The sequence below is a fragment of the Leopardus geoffroyi genome, chromosome X, assembly GCF_018350155.1.
Source record: "Leopardus geoffroyi isolate Oge1 chromosome X, O.geoffroyi_Oge1_pat1.0, whole genome shotgun sequence".
NCBI lineage: Eukaryota > Metazoa > Chordata > Mammalia > Carnivora > Felidae > Leopardus > Leopardus geoffroyi.
Window position 1 is genome coordinate 59,381,983 of NC_059343.1, and position 20,132 is coordinate 59,402,114.

Sequence of the window (20,132 nt, forward strand, 5' to 3'; positions counted from 1 at the left end):
CTAATTTTTTTGATTATTTGTCTTCTCTCAAATAACAGGTTGTAAAGGTTTTGCTTCACTAAGTAATGTTCCTCAATAAAAAAAGATTTTGTGTCTTACTAGAATAACCTTATATGGTTTATGTTGACTTTATGATGTCCTTGGTTATTTAAGGAAACAAAGACTTTTTTCTTAGGAAAAAGATGAGGTTCCTTATGGTCATATTGCATCCTATGTTTATGTTAAAAATCTTTTATAATCATTGTGGTTAAATAGGGAACCAAGTAGTATTTTTTAGTAATCCATCAACTTATCTTAATCAAATCTTGGAAGGCCCTGGAAAAATCACAAAGGGTTTGTTCTTTCACTTTATAAAAAGAGATGTTCTAGAAATAATTAGGTTTATTTGATACATTACTATTGATGTATGGGAAGAGTTGCCACATCAGAAGAGATGTTCAGCCTTCCCTAGGCGAAACTGGTATAGGCAAAATATTATTAATATAAGTATTTCAGAAATTGTATGTTGTATAGGAAATTCCTAAAGATCCTTCTGTGTCGTCACTGGCCATGATATGTTTCTATTTATCAGAGTCCTTGCGCTGCTTTGCCAGATATTAGTTGACTACAGTATACAGTTTTCAATAATTTAAACATTTTTTAAACATTAACTTCATCTCAACTTTGCTTCTTTATTTTGAATCTAGCATCTACTAGGCCATTAGTTTCAATTGGGGAATTCTTAGCACTTACCTACAGAATTTTATTAATATATAGATACTCCAGTTTACTGAATCTCTTTACTTGATATTCTTGATATGCTTTGGGTATATTCTAACTATATGCTCAGTATATTCATGGTATATTATTATTTAAAGTTAACCTGACGTGTTCCTGAGAGCACTTGCAATCAGGTACAAGCCAGAGTGCTTCATCTTCAACAAAGAAAGACTATCTCAGAGCCCCATGGAAAAGGATTTTTGCCAAGTATTGTTGAGTACAGGCTTTTTGTGGTATAGTGTAAACAACGTTGAGACCATACCAGTGAACTGAATCAGGATTTCAAGAACTCTAGTTGAGAAGTCGATGGGTTAGTGAGACTGTTAATGCAAAGTCGAGAGGAACAAGAACTAATTATATAGGCCTGAATGAGACTGATGAGGGCTGATTGTGGATTTTGTTTAGAATATTGCGGATGTTTTAAAGCAGACAGACCCATGAATACAGAGAACAAACTGATGGTTGCCAGAAGGGAGGGGGCGGGGGGTGGGCAAAATGGGTGAAGAAGAGTAGGAGGTACAGGTTTCCAGTTGTGGAATGAATAAGTCATGGGAATAAAGGGCACAGCATAGGGAATGCAGTCAATGATATTGCAATAGTGTTGCATGGTGACAGATGGTAGCTACACCTGTGAACATAGCATAACCTATAGAGTTGTGGAATCACTAAGTTGGACATCTAAAACTAATGTAAAATTATATGTCAACTATGTTTCAATTTAAAAAAAGAATATTGTTGATGTTTCAGTGTTCTATTTTCTTTTTAAAAAATTTTTTAATGTTTACTTATTTTTGACAGAGAGACAGAGCACGAGCAGGGGAGGGGCAGAGAGAGAGGAAGACACAGAATCCAAAGCAGGCTCCACACTCTGAGCTGTCAGCACAGAGCCCAACGCAGGGTTCAAACTCTTGAAATGTGAGATTATGACCTGAGCAGAAGTTGGACACTTAACTGACTGAGCCACCTAGGCGCTCCTTAATGTTCTATTTTCTGGATGTACAGGCAACTCATTTCTCTTTTCTCTTATGCTATCTATAACTCATAATCATTTAGTAATCCATGCTTTTGCAAACAGAAATGACACACTTACAAATGATATCTTATTCCTCCTGCCTGAGCCCTCCAGGATTCAGAAACTCTTATTGAGGACTCTTACTTCCATAGCAATGTAATTATCTGCCTAAGTTCAATAATAACTATCTGTCCCACCTGTTATCAGGACATGATTGGAAAACATTGGTTATATATCCAAGGCCTTGCCTGGAATGTCATATTTGTGAATGATGGTCACTGAATCGGATATGATCAGACACTTTTAAGGAACTAAGGTTGACTTCATTGAGCAATGCATCAAAGCCCTCTTGGAAAAACTAGCTTGGTACCTGGTACCTGGCTTACAGAGTTCCCAGCCTTCCAAGTGAATAAGGAAGGTTACTTCCTGGCAGGCCCTGGAAACTTAGGATATTCTGGGGACCCCAAGAAGAGAGAAGAGAGACCCCAAGAATTGTCCCAAATTTATAATTACTTCAGGTAAAATCTTCTTAGCTTGGCTTCCTAGCTGTAATAGGCTTTTAAAACACCAAAGTGAGATTTATTTTTTTTAAATGTTTATTCATTTTGAGAGAGAGAGACAGAGAGTGTGTGTGTAGGGGGGGGAGGAGCAGAGAGAGAGGGAGACACAGAATCCGAAGCAAGCCCCAGTCTCTGAGCTGTCAGCACAGAGCCCAACACAGGTCTTGAACTCACAGACCATGAGATTATGACCTGAGCTGAAGTCGGATGCTTAACCAACTGAGCCACCCAGGCCCCCTCAAAGTGAGATTTCCTATGAAAACTTCCAGCAAAACAAGCTTAAGAAGGTCTATATGGTAAGTTACCATTCTTGCTACAACTATATAAATAATCAGGCTAAATCTAACGAGGCCAATTTTTATTTTTAAATAATTTTGATTAAGGTTAAATCTACACAATATTAAATAACCATTTTATGTATTACTTTTAAATTATTTATTAAGTAATCTCTTAAGTAATCTCAATGTGGGGCTTGAACTCATGACCCCGAGATCAAGAGTCACATGCTCTCCAGACTAAGCCAGCCAGGCAACTCTCAAATAACCATTTTAAATTATATAATTCAGTGGCATTTAGTACATTCATAGTATTGTGCAACTTCCACCCCAATTTAGTTCCAAAACAGTTTCACACCTCAAAAGAAAACTCTGAACTAATTAAGCAGTCATTCCCTACTCTTCCCTCCCCCTAGATCCTGATAATTACCAATCTACATTCTGTCCCTAAGGATTTACCTATTCTTGATATTTCATGTAAGTGACATCATACCATATGTGATTTTTTGTGTCTGGCTTCTTTCTCTTAGCATAATGTTTTGGGGTTCCTCTATGTTGTAGCATCTATCAGTGCTTCATTCCTTTTTATGGCTGAGTAATATTTCATTGTACGTATATACCACATTTTGTTTATACATTCATCCATTGATGGACATTTGGGTTGTTTCTACCTTTTAGCTATTGTGAATAGTGCTGCTATGAATACTTGTGTACAAGTATTTGTTTTGAGTATCTGTTTTTTTTTAACATATACTTAGAACTGAAATGCTAGAACATATGATAATTCTACATTTAACTTTCAAGGACAGCCAAGCTGTTTTCTACATTCCCACCAGCAATGTGCAAGGGTTCCAATTTCTCCACATCCTCATCAACACTTGTTATTTTCTCTTTCTTTCTTTTTTTTTTTTTTTCTAATTCTAGCCCTCCTAGTGGGTGTGGGTGTGAGTTTGATTTGCATTTCCTTAATGACTAATGATGTCAAACATCATTTTGCATGCCTGTTAGCCATTTGTATATCTTTTCTGGAGAAATGTCTATTCAAGTCCTTTGCTCATTTTAAAAAAATTTTTTAATGTTTATTTTTCAAAGACATAGAGCATGATTGGGGGAGGGGCAGAGAGAGAGGGAGACACAAAATCTGAAGCAGGTCCCAGGTTATGAGCTATCAGCAGAGAGGTGAACTGCGAGGTCATGACCTGAGCCAAAGTCAGATGCTCAACCAACTGAGCCACCCAGGTGCCCTGTCCTTTGCTCATTTTTAAATTGAGCTTTTTGTTCTTGAGCTTTGTGGGATCTTTATATATTCTGGATACCAGACCCTTATCAGATATATAATTTGCAAATATTTTCTCCCATTCTGTCGGTTGTGTTTTCACTTTCTTGATAATCTTCTTTGATACACAAAAGTTTTTAATTTTTGTTGAACTTCAATTTATCTATGTTTTCTTTTGCTGCCTCTGGGACCAGCCTTATCTTGAGTTCAAGAATAATCTTCCTTTAAGATTATCTTTGATTAGAAGGGAGGTGGCTGTTTAGAGAAATTTTGTGTTTCAAAGGAAAACTCTATGTCATCTATAGCACAGGATTTCAGGTTATCAGAATATAGTTATTGTTTTTGAGCTCTCATCTCTTTATAAACTGCAGGTTACTGATAAGTATGCAAACTTTGTCTTCTGTGGTAGAGATGTAATTGACTTCCTTCCTCATGTGGAAGAACCAGTTTTGGTATCTCTTTGCAAATTGGACTGGACTGTGTTATCGTGCCCAAATTGTTGATCCTTCCTAAATTATCCATTCTTCCAGTTTTCTCCAATATCTGGCTAATATCCTCCAAGCTAACTTTTCCAACTTTTCTTCCTCCCTTCTGACTTGGAGTCATCAAGAGCTAAAACTTGAATGCTCAAGTCCCTATCAGGACCCTATGTTGCCTTACAGCTTGGTGTCTTCTCAGGATCTGAAGCAGCCCTGTAAGCTAAAGCCTGTTGACTTGATATAAATCTGAAAGAACTGGTCATGGGGTGCCTGTGCAGCTCAGTAAGTTGAATGCCTGACTTGATTTTGGCTCAGGTCATGATCCTAGGATTGTGGGACTGAGCCCCCCATTGGGTCTACATTGAGCATGGAGTCTGCTTTGGATTCTCTCTTTCTCTCTCTCCCTCTACCCCTCTCCCCTGCTCACATTCTCATTCTCTCTAAGATAAAAAATAAAAATAAAAAAGAACTGGTTACCACAGCAGACCATGTATGACTGGAATTCTCCTTGAACAAGCTGCCACCTACAATATGAAGGATGTCTGAAGAGATGCTAAGGTTGTGCATGTCCTTATATGAGAAGTAACCTAGACTATGAACAGTGTCACCAAGAGTGCTGACATCTTAGCTGTATGGGTCGTGCTGCAAAACAAAGATTTTCCTCCATTGATGTCTTAGAATCCACTTGACTGGTTACCTTTCAGGGTTCAGTTCTTGCTTGGCTCTTTAATATAAATTTTTATATCAATTTTTTTCAATTTTAGTCTTCCTTATTTTAAGATGTGTGAGCTCCAAACCCTAAAACAACTGACTTTAGCTACTATCTCTCAACAGATGGTTCAACTGGTTTTAAAGGATCAGCACCAAGAGTGCTAAAGACCCTGCCCTCACTATACTTGGGAAGTTTACAATCGCCTCTGAGTTGCTTGAGGATAATACTTGTCTTGACCAAAAGGGGAAAATGACAGTGTTGAAGTTTATCTGAGCCATGTGCTCCCCAGAAAGCAGTAATGTTTAAGAACGCTGCCCTCTTCTGTTTTCCAGGAAAAGGTGAATTTCAAGGTACCATCTTACCCTGGCATATTATTCTAAATAAGACCCATCTCCATCTTTCCTAATGACTCCCATAAGACTTGCAGATGACTCCCTTGTTTACCTGTCTCTGTAAACCCCCATACTCCCTTATTTTTCTGTGATGTATTCCTCATTAATAAATATTCTACCTATAACTGAATAAAATCATTCCCTCATCGTCTGGGGCTTTTCTCTTTCACATCATCAACACAAATGTATCTACAGGATAGACCAGGTTTAGCAAACAAACTTCTGAAAACTCTGAGAAATGTGTCTGCAACTTTGTGGTTAGGCAATTTTTTTAAAAAAAGTAAGCTCTACATCCAACATGGGGCTTGAACTGATGAGATCGAGAGTCTTATGCTCTAGTGACTTGAGCCAGCCAGGTGCCCCCAGGCAATTTTTTTCTTTACCAGAAATATCTAGCTTCTCAAATGCCCTGGTGAACCATAAATCACAAAGCCATTTTTTTTTTTAAAGAAAAAGCACAGGGCTCAGTCAACTGCATTTGCGCATATGTATTTGCTGTTTCCATGTCCATGAGGCCAGAGATCAGGGATGCTTGGATCATGAATGACATTAAGACTTTTTAAAAACATTGGTTGGTTATCTCACCCAGAAAGAGCCAGATACCTGCACTGTTCAACAGCTGAACTGTTACTGGCAAAGATTTTGCAACATTTTTTTTTCAGTCCTGGTATCAAAATTCAGCATCATAGATTTCCAGTGTTTCCTTATTTGGCCCTACCTATTTTCTCTTTTAGTGTTAGCATAACTGTTACAATGCTTTTACTTTCATTGTAGCTATCTTGAAACCAGTTGGTAGTATGGTTTGGCTTTTCTCTGTTGTTGGCATATAATAAAAATAATAGGCAACATTTATTGAGTGATTATCCTGTGCCAGGAACTGTACTAGGAGCTCTCAATATGTTAATCAATTTTCACAGCAGCCCTGTGAGGTAGATACTGTTATTATTCCCATTTTACAAATGAAGAAACTAAAACAGAGAGATTAAGTAATTTGTCCAAGGTCACACAGTTAGAAGTGGTTGATCGTGAATTTGAATTTGGGTAGTCTGGCTCTTTTGCACAGAAGCTTAATCACTGTTAAATAGTTTTGATATCATTCTATCAACATTTATTGCTTTTACTCTTTCTCATATAATTTCCTCCACTTCCCCTTCATGCCTATTCCCCTTTCATCATTTCGTTTATAATATTGGTGAAATTAATCTATCTTGTCAGTTTTCTCCTACCTCTTCAGTTGTCTTTCATGTACTGCTTTACTACTTTTTCTGTTTGCCTCTATCCCCTTTTGCCATTTTCTGTTATGAATTTAAAGGTTCTTTGGCCAAAAAAGAACTACCACAGATCCTTCTAGTAGAAATTTTTCTCTCCAGATTCCTCCTTCAATAACACACCAAACTTCAATCATTTCAACTTTCTGATTATTTGGATTTGGGATAAATGAGTTTTTAAAAACCCCCCTGGGGCACCGGGGTGGCTCAGTCAGTTAAGTATCCAACTTCAGTTCAGGTCATGATCTCACAGTTCAGGAGTTTGAGCCCCCCCATCAGGCTGTGCTGACAGCTCAGAGCCTGGAGCATGCTTCAGATTCTGTGTCTCCCTCTCTCTCTCTCTGCCCCTCCCCTGCTTGCACTCTGTCTCTGTCTCTCAAAAGTAAATAAATATAAAAAAAAATTCCCCCAAAAGGCAAGGCCAATTCAGCTACTGGCCTAGCACCTTTGGACTTAGAATTTATACAGAATAATGTGTGAAAAAGGATTAGGTCGAGAAGGCTCTACTTGTTAATAGAAACAAATCCATTAACTATGTGACCAAACTGAAAATGTTATCCAGGAAATAAAATAAATGTGACAGCAGCATTATTCTACGCAGTTCTCACTCTTTCCACACCATTTGGCATGATAAGCAGTCACTATTAAAGACAAATGAGGGGTGCCTGGGTGGCTCAGTCGGTTAAGCATCCAACTTCAGCTCAGGTCATGATCTCACAGTTTGTGAGTTTGAGCCCTGCATCGGGCTCTGTGCTGACAGCTCAGAGCCTGGAGCCTGCTTCAGGTCCTGTGTCTTCCTCTCTCTCTACCCCTCCCCCACTTGTGCTCTCTCTCTCTCTCTCTCTCTCTCAAAAATAAATAAACATTAAAAAAAATAAAAGACAAATGAAGGCTTGGGAGAGTAGATATAAGGTAATATTTCCCTGAAAATGAATCAAGCAAAGTGACTATGAATTCTGGGCACCTGGGGGGCTCAGTTAAGCATCTATTCTTGATTTTGGCTCAGGTCATGACCTCATAGTTGGTGAGATCAAGTCCTTCATGGGGCTCTGCACTGACAGCACAGAGCTTGCTTGGCATTCTCTCTCTCTCTCTGCCCCATGTGCTCTCTCTCTCTTAAAAAAATAAATCAACATTAAAAAAAGTTACTATGAATTCATTATGGTGAAAAGTGCTTAGAAGGCAACTTTCAGAATTCATGGACCATATTTCACTTTGGATAATTATATAGACCAAGGTAAACTAGTGGGAAAAGTGTAAAACAGTTCTATTTACCACCAGGAATCTTAAGATAGTTTATAAACAAAACCTAACATTTGCACTACAGAACAAAGTGGTGAGTAGGTCCCTGGTAATTGCTGTAAGATTAATTCAGTAAGGGAATTAATTGACTAGACAGGTCATGATGAACTAAATTCACTTGTTTCCTTTAGACATGCAAGGTCTCATTTTTCTGCATCTAAACTTTTTAGCATGTTTTTCTCTGATGACAGGTAGAATTTTCCTGTTCTAAAATATGATTTTATTCAGTAAAGTATAGATTAGCAAATCAAAGTCTTCACTTGGCTAGTGAATTTTTCTTTTATATTACTTTGCTTTTAGGGAAAATAACAGGAAACCAAACAATTTCCAAAAGTAATCTCCCAGTGTATACCCCAGCTTCAGCCAAGATTTAGTCAATATCCACTACTTTGGAAGATCTTTTTCAACTAGAATCAAGAGTGCAAAAACACTGTGTAATTCTAAGTGATAGTAGCAAGATTCAATCAGGTCCTGTCTACTGTGCTTACTAAGGCAGAAATCTATGGATGCACTTTTATAAAAGGTTAAAGAATATGTATTAAACAAATAAAAAATCTGATGTAACTGTTCCCTAAACCAGAAAATTCAATTAATCAGAATATTTCATTCCTGAGCATTCTGGTTAATCAAAAATATTACTTTTTACTTTAAACTTTTGATTAATGAACTTAAAAACCTCAGTGCCTTAGACATTAATACAGAGTTGAGGAATTAAATGTACTCTCTTCCTCCACAAGAAAAATAACATTTTATGTATAATTGATGGAAGTTGCGCCTGCTCAATGTTTCCAGTTAAATAGAAAAAACACAAAACACTGGCAAAGCAGCTGTCTCAGGCTTAATATATATGTATTTGTATTTCTGCACCTGGTCTTGGCACACAAGATGACTATCTCAGGAGCCAAAGACTTTATGTGCTTGCATCCCTAACTACGAAATATACCCCATTAAATTGGCTGGAGTTTATATTAGGTGTGGATAGGAGGAAATGCCATTCTGCTCAGTGAACTGATCACAACCTCTGCCAAATCAGGAGAGAGAGAAGAGTGCTTGCTTTCAAAATGCAGGGAATGCTTTCAGACTTTCTGGCTTCTGCTGATGCAGATCTTGGATAATTTTTTGACATACAAGAAAAACATGTGGGAGCTCCTTAAATGTCCTCTTCATCATAGGATTAAGCCCCTTTACAAAGTTTTACCATGTATTACTGAAATTGTTCAAACCTTGGATGAAAAACATCTAGGTTGTTGTCAAGTTATGCCTACATTAATTATAATACCCAAAAGAAAAAACATAAAAAGTTGAGCATTATTTTTACATTTTTTCTGCAACAAATGACTACGTTTTGAAATTTTATTCACAATTAAAAATTTATTCACTATATATGTGTATATATATATTATATATATATATAATATATATATACACAATATATATATTCTACTCAACATTTTTCAGCTGTAGATTGTGACTTCCTAGCAAAATGGTAATTATTTCTATTTTATATAGAGGGAGGTTTTGTAATTTACCTCATATTTATAAGAAGGTGTCAAACCCAAGGCAGGAAGTAAAGGGGTACTCATAGACCTAGTTGAACAAGACTTGGAATCTTTTTGGCCACTCCTAGAAAATGAGCCCTGAAATATAACGTTGCTACCAGTCCCAAGTAGAACCGTGGCCTTCTTCTGATACCTCAGTCTCAAGCAGTTTGCCTAAGAGGGGACACTGTATGTAATCAGTCTGCAGGAAGGTGCTGAGGACTCATTCTGTGCTCTGTCTCTATACTAGGGGTTGTGGACAATGCAAGGTGTCCTGAACCCCGTCCTTCTAAAGATTATGACTGAGTTGAATCAAGCTGTAAGATAAAACAAATACACATTTAAAAAACCATAAGGTGTGCATGAAAAAGTGTTAAATTATACAGTATAGACTATACTTCTCTCAATTTCCAACTACCTAGACCTAACCTGGAGGCTTTCTTCTAAGAGGCTCAAAGGACATATGATCTCATTTACTCTCATTGGCTCCATGTGAAGTAAGGGAAGAAATGGCTATTCCTCCTTTACAGTTGAAAAACAAAAATTATTTATATCCCAGGATCCTTAGGGAATTGGCCACATACTGTGGAGTTCTCAGTAGTGCTATGTTCCTCCCAGTGTTCCCTCCCGATCACACACTTTACATTGCTCGTTATAACTTTCTAGAGCACAATTCTGACAATGTCACTACCCTGCTTAAAAACCCTCAATGAATGTGCATGCCTATAAGAAAAAAGATCCTTTCTTTAGCATAGTACACAAGGCCCTTCGTAGTCTTGTCTCTGCCTACTTCTCAAGCCTCTTACCTCACCATTCCCCTTAACAACTTAACCACATTAAACTTTTCCCTCTATCCCAAACATAATATATTCTTTAAGTCTCTGGGTCTTTGCACATATGTAGTCTTGGATGTTGAATGACTTCCATCTCCTCTGACAGCCTTTTACCCATCTTTTAAGATCTGGCTGGGAAGATGGCCCTGAAGTTCCACCTTCCTTTCCCAGGCAAAGAAAGTTGATTCCTTTTTTGTACTCTGGCAGTTTATTCAAACCTCTACCATAGTACTTATCAAACTGTCTTGCAATGATTACTTCCTGTACCTCTCTCCTCTAAAAGGCTATAAACTCTTTGAGAGCAAGGACTGTATCTCTTATTCATCTTTACCTTCAATAGCTAGCACAGTGCTTGGCTCATGGTGGGCTCTAAAAATATATTTTTGTTTCAGAGTATTTATGGAATGATGAAATGCCTTAAGAATGGAGAAAAGGATTCATATTATTTACCTTGAATAAAAGAGAAAAATAATGTTCAGATTATACATTTACAAATTCAAATGTGATAAACTAGAAAAACATTGGACTAATAATTGGGCTGATCAGTACCCAAATCAGAGTCCATGACTCATTGCTCCCCTCCATCCCCCCCCCCCCCCAGAACAAACAAACAGAGAAACAAAGCATGGATTTAGGCAGAAGCTGGTCCTGGATCTAGAGACATGTCATTAGCCTTATTTTTAATTTTAATTTGTGATAAAACAGGGAGCTTTGCATTAAATATATCCAAAAAATAAAGTTAGATGCAGTACTTTTGTTTGGTAGAACAAAAAACTGAAGTCACTTAAAATTGAAATGACTTGAATCAATTGGAAAAGTGGGTGGATATCGCTCTGATGAAATTTAATATGGAAACCAAGAAGGTAATTCACTAATGTGAAATAAATAAAGAGAGTGGAAGATATACTGTAAGGTCATATTTTAAGTGGTTCTGAGTACTGCAGCACAGGATTCAGTGAGACTGATAGGAGATCGCACAGACCATCTTGATGTGTAGCATCAAGATAAGTCTATGAAATAAACACCTTATTTAACTCATGGTGAGTGCCTCAAACCAATGGACAGGCTTTAAATGTAGAAAGAATCATTTGGTGGTAGATTTGCCTTTGTAGTGACAAAACATATGCACAAGTGGTGACTGCTGTCAGTAGTGTCATCCTTGAATACTGAAGACAGAGATGTAAAAATGGCATGATGGAATATCAAGATACGCATGTTCAGGCATAGATCAGATTTGTAGTTCTTTTTAAGTAAGCTCTATGCCTGATGTGGGGCTTGAATTCACAACCCCGAGACTAAGAGTCACATGCTTTACTGACTGAGTCAGCCAGGTGTCCTAGATCTGTAGTTTTCAAACTTCTCTTAAGCAGCAGACTGTTTATTTTTTTCAAGTGAAATTTTATGTGGAATCCCAATATAGAAAACAAACAAAATCAAGACTTTTCTGGTTGAAGCGTGAGTAGGGGGTGGACACTTGGGTGGTCCAGAACCCTGTATATTCAGCTACCATTTTACTTCCTGTAGTTCCCACTGAGGCATCTTACGGAATCCTGGGATAGATGCTGTGGAAAGGTTTCTATATGGAGAGAGAGGTTAGAATAGATGACTTCTAGTTCTGACTCTGAAAGACTATAATATGATAATCCTCTCTCTAATATTCAAGATCAGTCAGGAAATCAGGATTTTATTCCACTTATGGAAGAGTCCAGTAGAGGTCAATACAAATAACTAAGGGTTTGAGGAATAATCTTAATGATTACTTATTGGGTGCAGGTAACAAAAGAGGTTTTTCCCTTCCTTCCTCCCTCAACATACAAATTTGTATTCAGCACTCACTCTGTCTTATACTCTGGGAATAAAGAGGAACAGATAATACAGATAATAACCTATTCTCAAGGACTTCACAGTGTGTGTGTGTGTGGGGGGGGTATGTGGAAGCAGATGAAAAATACAAAAACAAACAAGAAAACAGCATACTGTGACAAGCAACATTACAAAAATAACACACAGTAATGTGATAGAGAATAACAGAGTGTGTGTGTGGGGGCTACTTCAGATAGGTTGGTCAGGAAAGATTTTCTGAATAGGTGATATTTAGACAAAGACCTGAAAAGTGAAACGAAACTCACCCATACTGAGATGGAGAAGTCTTCCAGGCAGAGAGAGCAGCATTGCAAAAGCTCTGAGGCAGGAAAGAACTTCCTTGGCCTATTTGAGAAGCTGAAAGGCCAGTGTGGCTGGAACACAGTTAATGAAGGAGAGTGGTACAAGATGAGTTCTGATGGGACCAAATCACAGGGGCCATCACAAGGAGTTTGGACTTCATTCTCAGTGAGATAGGAAGCCTTTGGAGGGTTTTGAGCAAAGGAGGGGTAGGATCTGATTTAAACTATATTCTACAAAGGGATGTTGTATAGGTGATCGCTAGCACAAGGAAAATGGGCTAAACTGCATCAGGAGAAATTGGGTAACATGGAGGAAATTTGGAAGAATTGTTGCCAAGAAAGGTTGAAGAGTTTTATTTAATGGTACAAAGCTAGTTTCTTGGCATAATTTAACAAGCAGCCAGAAAGATAATTTCTTTACTCTTCTTACAGTTGTTGGCTTTGACAATTTACCCTTGGTGTCACAGTCACTGGGAGAGCTGAGGCGCGTATTTAAGTCTCCTCTCAATGCTCCTTTCACTAAATTAATTGCTTCTAAATTGCTTATAGCAAAGCAGTGAAAGATGACAAAAGGCAGAAAATACAGTACTTCCTTTTTAAAAGACTCCTGAAAATGTGATTTTTCTCTGTAAAAACCTACCTTAGTACTTACTTATGAGTTAGTTTACTATGGTAAACTACCTTAGCCAGTTTCCTCCTAGAATCTGAACCTCAAATCCCAAACTTAAACCAGTCTGACCGCCTGTTTTTTCTGTGACCACCTGTTTTTTCTGGGTAGGATGGCCAAGTGCTAGTGGAACAAACCATGTAACTGCAGATGTACACCATTACACATTTATGGTTCCCAATCACAGATGGGCCTTCAAGCCTGCTCAGTAGTCATTTACTTCTACTTGTCTCTTTCTAAGGCCTTACAATGGATACTACAAACTCACTAAGACCCAAGACCTCCTGATCAAAATTCCATCACATTCAAAATAAAATCCAACATCCTACCATGGTCCACAAGGCGTTGCACGATGTGGCCTTTACCAATTTCTCTGTCCTCTCCTGCCACTGTCCCCATTACTGACTTTGCTCCAGTGGCATTGGCCTTCTTGCTGTTCCTAAGAACATCAAATGGATAATGGTGTGCATCTGCAGTAATATGGTTTGCTTTTGAGAAACTGCCAAATTGTTTTCCAAAGTGGCTGTACCATGCTGCATTCCCACCAGCAATGTATGAGGGTTCTAATTTCGCCTGTCCTCACGTGCATTTGTCATTATCTATTTGATTGTAGCCATCCTAGTGGGTGTGAAGTGGTATCTTATTGTAGTTTTGGTTTGTACTTCCTTAATGACCAATGATGTTGAACATCTTTCCATGTGCTCATTGGCCATTTGTGCATCTTCTTTGGATAAACATCTATTCAAATCCTTTGCCCATATTTTAACTGGGCTATTTGTCTCTTTATTGTTGAGTTGGAAGAGTTCTTTATGTATTCTGGACACAGGCCTCTGATCAGATACAGGCACACTCGTTTTATTACGCTTTACTTTATTGTGCTCCACAGATAATGCTTTTTTTTTTTACAAATTGAAGGCTTGTGGAAATAGCGGAGAACTAGAATTAGAAGTGGAGCCTGAAGATGTGACTGAATGGCTGTGATCTCATGATAAAACTTTAATGGATGAGCAAAGAAAGTGGTTTCTTGAGATGGAATCTACTCCTGGTGAAGATGCTGTGAAGATTGTTGAAATGACAACAAAGGATTTAGAATATTACAGAAACTTAGTTGATAAAGCAGTGGCAGGTTTTGAGAGGATTGACTCTAATTTTGAAACAATTTCCACTGTGGTTAAAATGCTATCAAAAAGCCTCACATGCTAGAGAAATTGTTGAAAGGAAGAGTCCATATATGTGGCAAATTTCATCACTGTCTTATTTTGAGAAATTGCCACAGCCACCCCAACCTTCAGCAATGACCACCCTGATCAATCAGTGGCCATCAACATTGAGGCAAAACCCTCCACCAGCAAAAAAGATTATGACTCACTGAAAACTCAGATGATAGTTAGAATTTTTTTTAGCAATAAAGTATTTTAAAATTAAATATATACATTGTTTTTTTTAGACATGTTATTGCAAACCTGGTAGACTACAGTATAAACATACATTTTATATGCACTGGGAAACCAAAAAATTCATTTGACTCACTTTATTGTGATATTTGCATTCTTGCAGTGGTCTGGAACTGAAGCTGCAATACCTCTAAGATATGCCTGTACATGATTTGCAAATGTTTTCTCTCATTCTATTGCTCTTTTTACTTTCTTGATGGTGTTCTTTGAAGCCCCCAGGAATTTAACTTTGGGGAAGTCCAATTTATTTATTTTTTTCTTTTCTTGCTTGTGCTTTTGGTGATATATCTAAGAAGGTTTTGCCTAAGCCAAGGTTATGATGATTTACTTCTATGCTTTCTTCTAAGAGTTGTATAGTTTTAGCTCTTACATTTAGGTCTGTGGTCTATTGTAAACTGTTATGTATGGTACAAAGTAGAGGTCCAAATTCATTCTTTTGCATGTGGATCCAGCTGTCCCAGCACCATTTGTTGAAAACACTATTCTTTCCCTATAAATGGTCTTAGTACCTTCATCAAAAATCAATTGACCATAAATGTGAGGATTTGTTTCTGGACTGTCAATTCCATTATTCCATTGATCTATATGTCTATCCTTATGCCAGCACCACACTCTCTTGATTATAGTGTGAGTCCTCCAACTTTGTTCTTTCTCAAGATTGTTTTGGCTTTCTGTAGGTCTCCTGCATTTCCATATGAAATTTAGGATCACCTTGTCAATTTGTACAAAAAGCCACCTAGGATTTTGGTAGGAATTGTGTTGAATCTGTAGATCAACTTGGGAGTATTGTCATCTTAACAATATTAAGTTTTCTCATCAATGAACATGGGATCCTACTACACATTATTTACATGATTCACAGTTACAAGGAACTAATATATAACAGACAATTTTTAAATGTGAGATCAAGTGAATTTTTTGCAGCTTTATTAAAGTATAATTTAGATACCATAAGATTTACCCATACTAAGTATACAATTCAATGATTTTTAATAAATTTATTAAGTTAGGCATCCATCACCATAATCTAGTTTTAGGACATTTTTATCCCTCCTATAAGATTCCTCATATCCGTTACAGTTAATCCCTATTCTTACCCCCAGATCCAGGCAACTACTAATCTACTCTCTGTATAGATTTATCTTTCTGAACATTTCATATAAATGGAATGATACAGTATGTGGTCTTTTCTATCTGGCTTCTTTTACTTAGCATAGTTTCTTAATAGAGTTTTTTTAGAACAGTTTTAGATTTATAGAAACATTGAACAGATAGAACAGAGAGTTCCCATATACCCTCTCCCCCACATACAGTTTTCCCTATTAACATCTTGCATTAGCATTACACTTGTTACAATGCTGACATATTATTATTAAAATCAATAGCTTACACTGGGGTTCACTCTTAGTGTTGTACAGTTACATGAGTTTTGACAAATGTAAAGTGTCATGTATTCACACTTACAGAATCATATAGAATAGTTTCACCACCCCCAAAATCCCACATATTCTGCCTAATTATTCCTCCCCTCCTCTCCAAGCCCTTGGCAATCACTAATCTTTTTAACTGTCTCCATAGTTTTGCCTTTGCCAGAATGTCATATAGTTGAAATCATATAGTATGTAGTCTTTTCAGGTTGGCTTCCTTCACCTAGCAATATGCATTTAAAATTTCTACATTTCTTTTCATGGGCTGATAGGTCAATTCAAAAAATTTCAGCCAGGGGCGCCTGGGTGGCTCAGTCAGTTGAGTGTCCGACCGGCTCAGGTCATGATCTCACGGTTCGTGAGTTTGAGCCCTGCGTCGGGCTCTGTGCTGACAGCTCAGAGCCTGGAGCCTGCTTCGGATCTGTGTCTCCCTCTGTCTCTGCCCCTACCCCACTCACACTCTGTCTCTGTCTCTCTCTCTCTCTCTCTCTGTCTCAAAAAAAAAAAACATTAAAAGTTCTATCCTCTTAGCTTATTTTAGTTATACAAGATAGCTCATTTGTTTATTGCTGAATAACATTCCATTGCATAGATATAACACAGTTTCCTTATCCATTTACCATTGATGGATATCTTGGTTGCTTCTAAATTTTGGCAATTATGAAAAAAGTTGCTATAAACATTTGTGTGCATGTTTTTGTTTGGACATATGTTTTCAACACAATTGGGTAAATACCTATGAGCATGATTGCTGAGCATAATACTTTTGAGGCTCATTTTGCAGCCCACATCAATATTTCATTCCTTTTTAAATCCTTGAATAGTATTCCAGTATATGGATATACCACATTTTGTTTACCCATGCACCAGCTGATGGAAATTTGGGTTGTTCTCACTTTCTGGTTATTATGAACAACCAAATAGAATAAAACAAAATAGATGTGCCAGGAACATTTTTGTGCAAGTCTCTGTGTAGACGTATGTTTTTATTTCTATTGGGAGTGGAATTGGTGGGATGTATGATAAGTTTAACATCTTAAGAAACTGTTAAACTGTTCTCCAAAGTGTCTGTACCAGTATACATTGCCACCAGAAATGTATAAGGGTTCCTGTTTCTTGACATCCTTGCCCCCATTTACCATCTATCTTTTATTACAGCCATTCTAGTAAGGTGTGTAGTGATATCTCACTGTGGTTCTAATTTGGGTTTCTGTATGATTAACGATATTGAGCATCTTCGCATGTGCTTTTTAACTATTCATATATTGTCTTTGGTGAAGTGTCTATTCAAATCCCTTCCCATTTTTAAATTGGGGTGTCTTTTATTATTACTGAATTGTAAGACTTGTATATTTTAGATACAAGTTCTTTATTAGATATGTAATTTGCAAATATTTTCTCCCAGTTTACGAGTTGTCTTTCATTTTCATAATGATATTTTTTGAAGTACAAAGGTTTTTAATTTTGATAAAGTCCAGTTTGTCGAAATTTTGTTTTGTTTTGTTTTACGGATCATGCTTTTGCTGTTGTACCCAAGAATTAATTGTTTTACCAAGGTCTTAAAGATTTTATCCTACATTTTCTTTTATAAGTTTTATAGCTTTGGCCCTTACATTTAGGCCTCTTACCCGTTTTTAGATAATGTTTGTGTATGGTATGAGGTAAGGGTCTAATTTTACCTTTCTGCATGTGTGTATCCATTTGTCTCAGCACTGCTTGTTGAACCTCACCATATATTTCCAAGGCTTTAAAAAGAAGTGTTTTTCTAACTTTGATTTTGAAAACTTTCAACCCTACAGAAGAGTTAGAAGAATGGTACAACAAATAGTCACACATCTCATACTTAGATCCACAAACTGTTACTAATTTCTCATATTTGTTCTCTCCAGACACACATGCACACACATTTTTCCTGAGCCATTTGAAAGTAAGTTACAAATATGAGGACACTTCACTCCTAAATACTTCAGCATGCATCTCCTAAGAAAAAGAAGGTTTCCACATTATTACCCCTGAGAAGTCAATATTAATTTAATAATATCATAGTCTAAATTCAAATTTACCAAGTTATTCCAAAAATGTATTTCATAGCTGTTTATGATTTCCCTCTCCAATTCAGAATCCATTCAAGGTTGGCACATTGCATTTTATTGTTAAAGCTCATGCTACTTTTTCAGTCTAGAACAATTCCTCTACCTTATTTTCATGAAAATGGCTTTTTGAACAATCCAGGCCAGTTGACTTGTTGGAAGTCGCACACTCTAGGTCTAATTGTTACTTTCATATTTAGATTCAGGTCAAACATGCTTGGCAAGAATATTTCAAAAATGATGCTCTTTACTTCTTATTACATCACATCAGGAGGTCCAAGGTCAGGTTGTCATGGTTTCGACAATGCTGGGTTTAATCACTTGTTTAACCTAGTGACTGCCAGATTTTCCCATTGTAAATGGACCTTTCCCCATTAGTAATTAGCAAGGAACTTGTGGGGTGATAATTTGAGACTGTGTGAATATCCTGTTCCCCAAGAACTTTTTACTCAATGGTTTTAGCATCCAGTTGATAATCTTTGTCAAAATCAATTATTATACTGGGAGCTGCATAAAGTGATTTTCTATTCTATCTTCCTCCTATATTTATTAGCTAGTATTTTCCTAGAAAAAAAGATCTTTCTCCCCTTATTCCCTTCTTTCTCTACTGAATATCACTACGGACTAATGGATTATTATTATTATTGTTGTTGTTTTACTGTTATAATCCATTTCCATTAATATTTTCACAATTTCTAAAAAATACATATTTCCTAGCTCAGTCTACAGAAAAAGCCTAAAAGCAATGTGCATCGGTAGCAATGAGCATACCTAGTGCCTAGACTGTGGTAATGACATACTGTTTCCTACTAATAGGAACCAGGGCTTTTGAGAGAAATGACTGATTCCAGGGCTGAAGTGGGGAAAGTTCAATGTGAACTGGGGAAATTTTGTTCACCCGAGAGCAAAGATGCACTAAAGAACTATGGGGTCATGTAAAAAAAAATACACGGGTTCTGGATTGAAGGAGATCTCATTGGCCAAATTTGGGATAATTTGAGCATTAAAAAGAAGTGCTTTTAAAATTATCCATATTTTACTAGGTTTCATCTATAACTTCCTTTCTCTCTCCCCCTGCCTCCTGCTTTTATTTTCTCATCATTCCTTTGCTCCTCAGTTTGCTCTTCTTACACCACTGAAAATATACCAGTAATCATTACATTGCCAAATGAAACAGACACTTCTCAGTCCTCAACATACTTCATTGTTACTAATAACTACTTACCCTCTCATGCTAGGCTTCCTTCTCTTATCGCAAGCAAGGACAAACAAGATTCATAGCTTACTTACCAGGGCCAGCCTAGGACAAGCTGAAAAAGACCCTGAACACATGGGAGAGGAAGACCTAGGTTGGAGAAGGGTCCGGGTATATGGGTTAGCAGCCACATTTTATCTATCTTGGTATTTTCAGGGATTAATCAGAGGGTGAAGCCCAGTTGGTACACACAAATGTGACTCACTCTCTGTGACATCTGGGGCAAACCACTTCATCTTTCTGAGCCTTAGGTTCCCCATATATACAATGAGAATGATAATGATACCAAACCTAAGGGTTGTTTCAAGAACATCCATGTGCCAGTATATTGTGAGCTTTAGAGATTATTCATAAGAAATAAACATAAGAAATAAACACAAAACAAACAAACAAACAAATATAAATTAAAAAGTTTATAATGTTATCTCTGGTATTTCTTCCCAACCTCCCTAAATTAAACTTCCCTTGACCATATCTTCCTCAACCTATTATTTCTTTCCTTCCATTTTCCACAAAATTGCTTGCTCTCTCCATTTCTTTCTTTCCCATTTACTCTGCAACTGTCTGTTCCACTGAAACTCCTTTTACCAGGTTCAGAGACAAGTGATTTTTAATCTTCATCTTACTTGACCAGCATTTGATAATGGTAAACATACTTCAATTTTTCT

At 37.1% G+C, this 20,132-nt stretch overlaps 1 protein-coding gene across 12 annotated transcripts in view; it reads right to left on the reverse strand.

Annotated features, from left to right (window-relative positions):
• The window catches only part of HDAC8 (histone deacetylase 8), a 243,617-nt gene that overhangs the window by 185,020 nt on the left and 38,465 nt on the right, over positions 1-20,132 (reverse strand). For 7 of the 12 annotated variants that reach the window (XM_045472534.1, XM_045472536.1, XM_045472537.1 and 4 more), the window contains exon 5: positions 12,536-12,643. The exons of 4 other annotated variants lie outside the window; for them this stretch is intronic. In XM_045472534.1, coding sequence (XP_045328490.1) covers positions 12,536-12,643 — 108 coding nt within the window. Of the gene's footprint in view, positions 1-10,710; positions 10,823-12,535; positions 12,644-20,132 lie in introns of those variants that run through there. One more of the 12 variants, XM_045472546.1, reaches the window with a different exon arrangement.